Here is an 11316-nt window from a genome sequence, read left to right as displayed (position 1 = left end):
TTCCAAGACAAGCTATTTATAAGACAATTTCAACACTCTATTGAATATGCTAATGTTTTTAAATATAGAAAAAACGCAGCTCCCCTTTCATACGGATGTGTCCTTGAGCAGTCTTGTCCGGTCCAATATGGCGCCGGCGTTGGCGTATCGCCTCAACGGGCCGAATCGCTCAACGCGGCGTCAACGCAGGACAACACGTGATCAACCCGGAAGCTGTGGTTTAAATATGTAAAGTCGTGCAGCCCTGCTGGTTTTACGTGTGCAGTCAGTGTTTGTGAAGCGTGTGATTTTACGTGTGATCCTAGAATACTAATACTAGACAAACGTCACCACTTTACCATCACAGGTAAGTGTACATTTTATAGCACGTAGACGCTCGTTGATATGTTTATCCGAGAAGAATGCACGCGTGTAACTTCTCGTAACCTGACAACAACGTGTGTTTGTCTTTACATTGTTTACACATTTCATTGAATTGTTTTAGCGTGAAAAACAGATTCTAAAATAAACCTAGGGGAAATAGTTTTATTAAAAGCGGAAGTGTATTGTTGTTTTGCAGATTGAACACCATTTACCACAAATATCACGATTTACGATGGTTTCTTAAGTATAACCGTGGTGAAAAGGGTTCACACATTCACACAAATAGTCTTCAGCTTGAGACTAGTCACTAAAGTTGATGAAAACTCGGTCTTATTAACATGGCAGATCCCACCAACACATTACCCTTTTGAGGCCATTATAGTTTCCATTTAAACCAATGCAATTCCCATTATGACCATTACATCCAGTAGAATTGATGTCGTTTCAGTAGGGGTTCCCCAAACATTAAGCAATATAATACAAATAAACTTGTTAAGGAGCGATTGACACTTCGCGTCTTTTGCGCGCGCAAATACGCACCGTACACCGTGTTCACACCAAACGCGAATTAAGCGTTTTGCATCAGCATGTTTTTATGGATTTGCTTATGATGGTGTGGCTAGAAAACCTGTGTACCGAAGGAGAGAGAGAGAGGCAACGATTATTATGTAACGTTAAAGTTCTGTTTTAAATGTCATTAAATGTTGTGTAAACAGCATGAGACAGGAGACAAATTGTGTTTTTGTGCAACCAGCTATGGGACACCGGAGCGTGACTATATTTTCAACCGTTTCTGAAGAAAACCACAGTTTCTGGATTGTCACGAGTCTCTTTTTGTGATTTGTGGTTGCTAGGGTGTTCTGTGTTGTTGCTAGGCCCAGGCCAAAAGAGTCCAACCTAAATCTATTCAGGTTTATATTTTTCTACGTTTCTTCATCACAGTTTGGCGTTCAGCGTTCGCACTGGTGCCGTTAGCCACTTCAGCGTATTTACATCTAATCTTATAAGTCTCCTAGCAATGGAATGTTGAAACCTCCCAGCCCCAAAGGCTTTTTTTCTGCACTTCTAGCTCTTGCTTTCACTGTGGAACAAGTCGATGAGCAAGTGGCTGAGTTTCTAGACCGTAGACACCTGCGTCAGCTTTAACAAAAACAATACAAGCCTAACAGGGTTCAAATGATATCCTCTTTAGAAGAAACTGCTTCCCAGTTTGCTTTTTATAATCTCTCCTATACATGTTTACATTTAGTCATTTAGCAGACGCAATAAGCGATATGTCATACGCAATACGGGAAATGTTCACAAATCTCTCCCGTGTTAATACTCATATCTCACTCATTTCTCTTTTTAGGTTTTCACTGCGATGAGCTCGTGACTGAGGTTTCTCTCTCACTTTTCATCTATTTGACACCAGAATGGCCGCTGCTCAGAAAGGTATGCTGCTTTCTCTCTATTTATTTATTTCATTTGATCCTTTGATCCTGAAACCTTTTTATGCCTTTCGTTAGTAATTTTGACAATGCCACTTGCATGCACATTTTTGTAGGTCATTTTCTTCCATATACTTGTGCCGAATATATAGAGCCTCTGAAAAAGTTAAATAATTGAAAACTTTGAAAAACATGCATTGAAAAACATGTATTTGCGTCATATGACACCTTAAAGAGACCATTCCCGATGTTTATTTATTTAGTAGTTCTAGGTAGGTCTATGGCGATTATTTTGGATAAATCATTGCGATTATGACGATTAATTGTCTGACATTTACATTTAATTTTGGTTTGACCATGTTATTCTGAATATAAGAAGTATATCTTGGAAATAAATTAGGAAAAATGGGGTCATCATATATTTAAGGTGAAGACTTTAACGTGTCGGTAATACAACCACCAAATCCACAGGATCTATATGAAGCCTTCTTTTTATCATATAGAATGATTTATTTATCAATTTCAAAGAACACTGTATAAACTAATGAATTGAGAGATGAAAAGGAATCATAAATTGATAAAAAAATCAAGTAAACATAAATGAAAGCAGCCATAGGAACAGCTTAGAGAATAACATGGCTTTCCTATTGTAGGAGTTATGAAAAACAACAGAATAAAACAAACTGACAACCCCCTTTAAATGCAGGTGTGAACGCCCTGATAGTTCCATGTGTCCATTTACATTTATTCATTTGGCAGACGCTTTTATCCAAAGCGACTTACAAGTAGTTTTTTTACAGTGGCACATTACTGCAGAGCAATCAGGGGTAAGGTGTCTTGCTCAAGGGCCCTTCAGTCATGACCTGCTGGCACTGAGATTAGAACCGGCAACCTTCTGATCACAAGCCCAACACTCTAACCACCAGATACCAATATAAACCGTTTGGTATCTTATTTCTCAGCTAAGATTCACTTTGTCCATCAATTGAACCAAATCTGCCAAAGCAAAGACTCTGTCCACTGCTGCGTAAGTGCAACCGCAACCCAAGTCTGATTTTCCATCTTTTGGTTCACATTTTCAGTCCATTTTATATTTCCATTCAAGACTAATAGTATTTCGAGACGTTGATTGTCAGAGGGGGTTGTCTTGTGTGCAAGTGTTTATAGAGCTCTACATTTGGAGAACAGATGCAGTCTCATAACTTCTGTAACAAGGCCAATAATGTGATCGCTCATTCTACAAATGCCTTCGTGTCCTGGTTTACATCGTTGTAACTCAAGCGTACTCGACACCACATGTCCAGGTCGTATCCAAACTCTTCAGTATCATCAGGGACTGTCCAGTCCAACAAAGCCTCCAAATTTACCACCAATTTTAGCCATGGCGCCAATCCTTCTATTTTGAAGTTTTTATTTGTGGCTAATCATGTCCCTTCTAGAAAAAAAGATACTGACCAGATGTGCTACTGTCATTACTATGAATGAGGAAAAGTAACGCTCATTATGGCCTCTCTAGCGAAGGTAGTCGTACCTTCCAGTCAAACGAGCCAATCGTATGTCAGGTAGAGTTTTCTATTTAAAGTCTCATGAAGAGGGTGCCAACTTCTGCACAGTAGCTGAAACGACCTTGAACATTTTTTTAGCACAAGTAATTCTTAGGAAACAAAAGTAATGGTTCAGTTGATGTCAGGATTAATTGTTGAATTAATTAATTGTTAAAAAGAACCGTTACAACCAAGCGGAAACCTTCCGATCTTAGAGCTGCTAAGACGTGGATTCATGCTGACTGTGCTTTCAGGAGTGCAGATTGACTCCGATTTCACAGCACAAATGGATTTTAAATGTAATGTTAGCATTGATCAGATTAATCTGAGTCTGACAATCTGATTACTAGCTTGTTTATTAAATCAGATTTGAAGCTTTAAAGAACATTGCCTGTGTGTTTGATGTTTTTGTGACAGGCTGGGTTTTTTCCTGCGCTGTATCATGTTTTTAAGGCAAATACGCCAGGATAATTTAAAATAGTTACAAATAATTCCAAGAAACTGTGGTCTTAATATTTTTCTTAGACTTGAAACATGCTGTACGTCTACATGGTTTAGCTCCTCACTGCTTGAGTGAACTTCTCTTGTATTTCAGTCCATCACGTGCACTACGCTCTCAGACGTCAGGTCAGTTGGTAATGCCTAGAATTTAAAATCAAGTGCAGGCGGCAGATCCTTTTCCTATCTAGCACCTAAACTTTGGTACAGTCTCCCTCGCACTGTCCGGGAGGCAGACACACTCTGTCAGTTTAAATCTAGACTAAAGACGCATCTTTTTAATCTTACAGTCCACTATCATAATATATATATTCTGAAGATTTAGGCTGCACTAGTTAGATCAACCGGAACCAGGGACACATCCAATAACAACTGATGCATTTGTTGCATCAAAGAGTGCAGAACAGTACTCTACTCTCAGCCAGTCTTGTCTCATTGTTCCAAGGTTACCAGAGCGGGCAGGACGCAGTCCATACCCAGACCTGACAAAAGCTCTGATGATAAAGCTGGACGAAGGACGTGGCGACTCTACAAAAGTTCAGCCACTAATAGATTGTTAATGATAATCTTAAATCTATTTTGTTTTATTTTGCCTTGTTGTGCAGCACTGTCAGGCTTGTGCAGAGGCTGCAGTTTTTGCCAGAGAGGAACTGGAATCCCCTGGTTAGGCCTGGTTTCCCTCTGAGGGTTTTTCTCCTCCAATGGAGTTTTGGGTTCCTCTCCACCGTTTGCAGACTGTTTGTATGGCCAGGGGGGCTGCTAGAATTTTATAGTTTTATTTAATTAACACTGCATATAGGAATTTATAGTCTGTCTGATATTTGACCTGTGTTTTGACTTGCATAACCTTATATGTTTTGCTTCTAGTCAATGTTTTCTTGTACAGCTGCTTTGTAACGATGAAAATTGTAAAACAGCGCTATATAAATAAAGCCGACTTGGCTAAAATGCGAAACGTTCAGTTTATCCTCTGTGAATACAGTTCAGGACGTTCAGAAGGCTCATTTTCTCTTCATGCGTAATTCACATATGCTTTTCTTTCCCCCACAGCGTCTTGTAAGACGTCAGGCGTTCGTTTCACAGAGGAAACCTCCGCAGCCGCTCACTCTCATGTGCACTTTGACGAGAAACTGCATGACTCTGTCGTCATGGTGATACCTGAGTCAAATGGACGCTTCCTGGTTAAGGTGAGGAGGAGTTATATTTCTCGATTTCTTTATTATCTGTCATGGACGGAAATTAAATCATAACAGGAAGGGTGTTGATGTCGAATGTTTCGCCACAAAATTATGCAATCACATATGTGTTTTAACTTAATGTTTGTCTGAATATAATGTGTTTTGAGGGAAACTGGATATTTGATGTAGAAATAAGACCATCATGTACAAAGACTTGATTCCATACTAAAACATTGCGTACGGACAAGGCTGTAAATGTGCGTACCAACAAAAAACTCAGATGAACGAATCTCTGCGTACACAGGATCCCAGGAATATTCTCTTTGCACATCACAATTAACGTGAAATTGAGCGCACATCCACAAGCAAAACCCCCCACCCTGTCTCCTTCCTCAAATAAATACATTTGAATGTGATGAGTCCACTTTGACAAAAATAAGCAGCAAGAAACGATAGTTCATGAAATGTGAGTTATGGCCTCTCCAGATTACACGATTTTAGCCCAATTTTGGCCCGATTTGCATGTCGTAGTAATTCGTAAAGACATGGGGCGTCGAGTAGTTCTTCATATTATACGGCAACCAAAACTGCTCCTGGGAGGTCGCACGACATCACAACAGAAAGACTAGCATGTTCATTTTTTTCCCTGGTTGCTCACGACAGCAGTGACGCTGTAGTGGCGTTGACCAATGGAAGCACAAGACAGAAGCGCGAAGCTCTTCCGTGCACAACATTCAAACATGTTATGTGTATATAGATGGTTTTTAAACAGTCTTTTTTAATGGTCGAGGCTAGCTATCTATTGTCTCATGACTACACATGACACAAACGGGTAAACATAGCAGGGTTTTCGTCTTTTACGACGTGGGTGACGTTGACTGCGTATGTACCAGGTAATCTCCGTTCTTTCAGTTGCCCAGTCGTGTGCTCTACAACTGACCGAGTGCGAGAATGGGCTTCATTGTATATGCGCACTCGGTCAGGTTGTGGGTTGGTGAGAAGAATAATTCTTGAATAATTTTAAATGCATCACTCACAAAGAAGCCACCCATCGCACACCTGGCCAGCTTGGAGTCACATCCCAACCACGCTGTTTGTACGGATGTATGAATCATGTGTTGACTCAGGCCGCCTTGCCACCATATTGGTTAGGCGTCAATATTTGTGCATCATATATTATCTGCACATTTATTGAATGGAAGTTTCCGATTCACATGCAAGTTCTTCCACAGATGGTGCCTTTATAGCTCAGTGTGTGCAGTCGATCGCTCCGACTACATTAGGAAAGTCTGCTAACGCTGCAAATTGCGCTTTAACGTTTGGCTGGTCAACTCCATGTTATGGGAGCCTTATATACATGGTAGGCATGCAGATGATCCCATCACATACACCTGGGATTGCCCCGCTCATTCGTGAGCGGATCGCCAGTTCCCTATGGAAATAGCTTGTTGCCATGAAACCAAGTGTTGTCAGGTGCAGTAAGGGAACGGTGATACCGTCTCTCTCTCCAAAGTCGCACCCAACTCAGCACAGAGCTCCAAGAGCTCTTGAAAATCTGAAACGCTGCTAATAGAGACTGCTAATCTGATACTGCTCATGTATCATCACAAGACTTGTTTCTCTCTCTCTCTTGACACAGGTGGGCTTCCTGAAGACACAGCACAGGTACGAGATTGTGTTTACGCTTCCTCAGGTTCCAGAGCTTGGGAAAGACGTGTGTCCGGCACCAATCCCGAATCCACACCTCCGCATCACTCATTTAACTCCCACTTCAGAGGGTGAGCTCGACTCTTAACAAACATGTGTCATGCCAAAGATCTGATCAAAGAAACCTAAAGCCGTAAATCAATCGGTAACATACTCTGTGAGCACAGAATGAACAATATGTTGATTCATATGTGATGATTTGTGTGACAGGTGGTCTCAGGGTGACGTGTGAATATATGGCCCATCAGGAGGGAGTGATTGGTGAGGAGCTTCAGATTCTCAGTGAGAGTAAAGAGAACGTGTGTGTCATGGTCAAAGTTCATGCCCGGGTCATGGGTAAGTAGTACATCAGACTGTTGTTTCTAGAAGTTCAACAGTTATTGTAAGGTCATGTGTTGCCCTCTACTGGTGCACATGAGAACTGCTCGGTGGTAGTCAAAAGCGAAATAATAGAGCTGGATACATGTCCAACCTGTTTATCACTCTTGTTTCTGCCGTGGAACACAAAGGTTTTGCAGAATGGCCATACAAAATGAAAGTGAAAGGAACTGGGGCTGTCAAGCTCCAAGATAAATCACCTGCCTTTTCATTTGTTTCTCTTCCAGAGCTGTTATACGGATTATAGTGCACAGGTTGTACTGTTCGGGTGCTTTTTGTGACAGTGAAGCAAATGCATATTGCCGTTAATGCTCTAGAAAGTGGAAAATTAAGTCTTTTGAGAAAACACTTCTGAAAAGTAGCTCATACTTCAGTGTATTCATTAACAGTAATATTTCACGGGGTTTAAAACTTAAATGCATGAATAAAATACATCCGAAGGGACTTTAAGCGTTCCAGGTTAAAACATCTATAAAAGTAAACATTGTTGCCAGCCCTAGGACATTTTTTAAAGAAAAAAGCTGACCATCCTGCTTTAAAAACTGTGATGTTCCTCTGGGTTTTAAATAACATAAGGGTGAAAATATTATGGCGCAGTTTTCATTTTTGGGGGGCGAATTCCCAGAATGTATTTAATGTCATATTCTTTCCGCCATTAAGACACACTTTTTCTCTCTTGTTGAATATGTTTTCTCTGTCAGACCGTCAGCACGGGACTCCCATGCTGTTGGAAGGCGTGCGGTGTATGGGAGCAGAGCTGGAGTACGACTCTGAGCAGAGCGACTGGCAAGGATTTGACTAAACCTCCGAGCCTCAGACGTGCCCGTCAGTGCCACCCGTCCCGTATATGAGGGCGAGCGACAGAACATCCATCAATCCAGAACCCAGCAAAGGGTCTTAATCTGTTTTTAAAGACGCTTGTTTGTATCGTTACAGTGAAATGCAGAAGTGGTCTATTGTTTTTCATAGCTCTCTGTGATTTCTCATTTTTCAGGTTTTAAAGAATACAATCATATATCGTGCTTGTTCTCTAACCGAATCCAAGTGTTAGCACTGAATGTTACTTTTAAAAGAAAAAGATGCTTTTATGCACTTTCTTACGCAAATCTGATCCGATTATAACTGTATGTATAGATTACTGTGAATGAAACACTAGGGGGCGACACTGATTCAAAAAACAGTTTTACTTGATATGAACCTTGTTGAGATTGTTCATGTCTAAAGAGTGTGAATGTTGTATTTCGTCTACTGCAATGATTTATAATCGCTCAGGTTATTTTAGTCACATACGTTGGTCTTTTTAAAAATAGTTTCTGCCCTATTTAATACTAATGAGATCAACACATAAGGGCTCTTCAAAATAATATGCCCTTCATTTTTATGTAGAGCCAAAGTGCCTCCACACCAAATATGTATTACATTCATGTTTATTCCTCTTTATCCCAGCATGTCACCTTGAAGCCATTTCATACTGAATGTCCGGGCTTTGTTTGTGTTCTTGCGAGTTGTGTAGGATGATAGTTTCCTTTTGAAAGTGTTTTGAAATCTGGAAACGTAATGTTTAATACAGTTACAACTTATTCAGACGCATAGAAAAGAGCAAATAATGTTAGCTTATGCTCTGCCTGGTTAAGATGTGTCTTATTGTCACTTTTTGTACTTTTAAAACAAATAAAGTCGAGTTGAAATGCTTTCAAAATATGTATAAATCATTGCGTCGAGCATCCACCAGGTGTCCATCTTCTCCATCAAATAAACTCATGGCAATTTCAGCGTCCTAAAATCTAATATATTTCATCTTACTGTCTTTCTTTCTTTTCTCTAACTTTTAATCTTTTAGCCAGTTTTTGTCATCGTTTGTAGCGATATCCATCTGTTCAAGAAATAGTTGAATGTGGTGAGATGAGGTCGAGGTGACCTTTAGGTTACCAGTGATGTGTTATGAGAGTTGACATGTGAGCTCTCATGGTGGTTGAAGATTAAAAATGAGAGGTTTCATGTTATGAATGGATCTGATCGAATATGCTATTAGAAGCAGACATAATTCTTGTGACTTGAAGAACGGGATGACTTTTCTTTAAATAAGTGTAGCTACCCTCTCCTTGACAAAACGTATCGTATAAATATACAAATCTAAATGGTGTGAGAATAGTTTTGGAGTTTCATGCTGTTGTAATAAATGTAATATGTTGCTTTTTAGTTCATCGTTTTGTTTTGTGTTCTGTCTGAACGCACTCTTTATTTTATAAGACGATAGAAAATATGCAGCTGAAGTTTGACAAATAGGCACTTAAACAAACAAATAACAACAACAACACGAAAAGAAACTTCAAATGTTTGACACTTTCACCCAAAAATGGAATGCATTTTATTATCATTAAAACAATATTTTGTTTAAGGCTACACGGTTTTATTTTGTTGTATGTAAAATATTTAATAATAATAACAACATTATGCATCATAATATCATCAACACTGTGCTGGGTGTGCGCGCGTCCACGGCGAATAGGCTACACGTGCACGTCTTTACTCTGTTTTTCATTTTTAAACATTTTCTTCTCTTTCTATACACCACATTAGCATATATTATATGTTCAATATTACATTTTATTACATGTATATTCAAATGTCTTTCAATATCAATGTATTTTTACTGTCTGAAGTAATCAGCAAGGAAAATTGAAACAAAACTTCATAAATCTCGACATTGTTGGTTAAATCTATCAGGATTAATAACTAAATCAATTCTACTACTGCAAGATGCACACGTGACACTTTTCAATATGTGAACTAATTTCGAGTCCTAATTTTAGATTTTAAATTCAAAATACACTATTTGTTTATTACAAATACACTGTAGTTTTAAGGTGTCATTGAAAACTGCGAGGATTTTCAATGTCAGAGCAGAATGAGGAGCGAACACCGAGTGAGGAGCAACACCATCAATTTCACCTGTTCGAGATTATAACTGCAGGGGTGAAAATAACGAGGACCACCAACCTCCGAGGTGACGATAACACACAGGATATAAAGAACGAAAAGCGTTACAATCTATCTCGAACATGGTTGAATGGATGTTAAAAAGGTATCGTCAGAATGAACGTCATGAGGATTGCCGATTACACGCACATTTAAGCTTTAGAAGTGACTGTCTGTTGTTCGGGCGTGAGACATGCCTTCCCAAATTAAATCATTTTAAATACAAATATTAGAAAGTGGTGGTGACCCGAGAGTGCTAAAACAATTCACCTATTTATTTAGAACAAGTCAATTCGTTAGCAATATAACAAACTTTTTTTTCTTTCTGTTAAGTGCGCGTCAGCAGTAGGTACTATTGGACACTGAAAACAAACAGACAACTTTGATGTTTTATTAGAAGCATACATCGTTCGTGAATTTCTTTGATCATTTTCTAATAATGATTCATTTTTAATTGTCACTTAGAGATTTTTCACCACGAGCAGAGGCAAGTTGACCCATCCACAGCCTGCGCAGACTGAAATTGAAGGTATACTTACCCAAAAAACGAAAATTCTGTCATGAAGTACTCAGTCTTTAGTTTTTCCAAACCTGTATAAATGTCATTTTTCTGTTGAACACAAAGAAAGATTTGGAAGAATGTTAGCAACTGACAGTTCCGAGGCACCAAAGGAAAAGTTACAAAGTTGTCAAAAGTGCCAAAGAACTGTTTGCTTTTCTACATTCTATTCAATTTTCCTACTATGGTAGTCAATGGGGGCCAAGAACTGCTTGGTTGCAAGCATTCTTACAAATATGTTATTCTAAATTTATAGAGATTTGAAACGACTCGAGGGTGAGTAAATGATTTGTATTTTTGGGTGAACTGCTTCTTTAAGAAAAAAGTAGCTTTTCATATTTAAACGAAATTCAATGAAATGCTGCTTTAGCCATAGGTTGTTCAAACTTTTGCATTATAATATAAATAAAACTGAATCCTTACAGTCTAACATCGTTGCTTACACAAGAGCTGAACAAATGACAATTTGCAGATGTTTAGAATTCATCCAACTAGATGAGCAGAGCATTTACGTCTCTGCATTTTTGACTCAAATCCTTTTCGTGTGTGACAATAAGCCCCAGTCTTCACTTCACACGCATACACACGCAGCTAAACGGGTCTTTCGATGTAACAAAGCCTCAATGGGTTTGCCAAGTCTAAAATAAATATTTCCCATCGTTCCTGATACCGAATGCACT

At 39.1% G+C, this 11316-nt stretch overlaps 1 protein-coding gene across 1 annotated transcript; it reads left to right on the top strand.

The window, feature by feature from the left end:
* The first annotated feature begins 89 nt into the window (after positions 1 to 89).
* adisspb (adipose secreted signaling protein b) lies at positions 90 to 9309 on the top strand. Its single transcript, XM_079456376.1, has 6 exons — positions 90 to 346; positions 1715 to 1797; positions 4886 to 5022; positions 6653 to 6791; positions 6931 to 7056; positions 7800 to 9309. The coding sequence occupies exons 2-6, from the start codon at positions 1779 to 1781 to the stop codon at positions 7898 to 7900; spliced, it is 522 nt and encodes a 173-aa protein (XP_079312502.1). The 5' UTR covers positions 90 to 346; positions 1715 to 1778; the 3' UTR covers positions 7901 to 9309.
* Positions 9310 to 11316: the final 2007 nt, after the last annotated feature.

Source organism: Barbatula barbatula (assembly GCF_947034865.1).
Source record: "Barbatula barbatula genome assembly, chromosome: 1".
Classification (NCBI taxonomy): domain Eukaryota; kingdom Metazoa; phylum Chordata; class Actinopteri; order Cypriniformes; family Nemacheilidae; genus Barbatula; species Barbatula barbatula.
Note: the sequence above shows the minus strand (reverse complement) of the source record. Positions and strands in the feature narration are given on the sequence as shown.

Coding starts and splice junctions, on each gene's coding strand:
- adisspb (XM_079456376.1), top strand. Junction 5,023..6,652: donor ATGGACGCTTCCTGGTTAAG/GTGAGGAGGAGT, acceptor CTCTTGACACAG/GTGGGCTTCCTGAAGACACA. Junction 7,057..7,799: donor AGTTCATGCCCGGGTCATGG/GTAAGTAGTACA, acceptor TTTCTCTGTCAG/ACCGTCAGCACGGGACTCCC.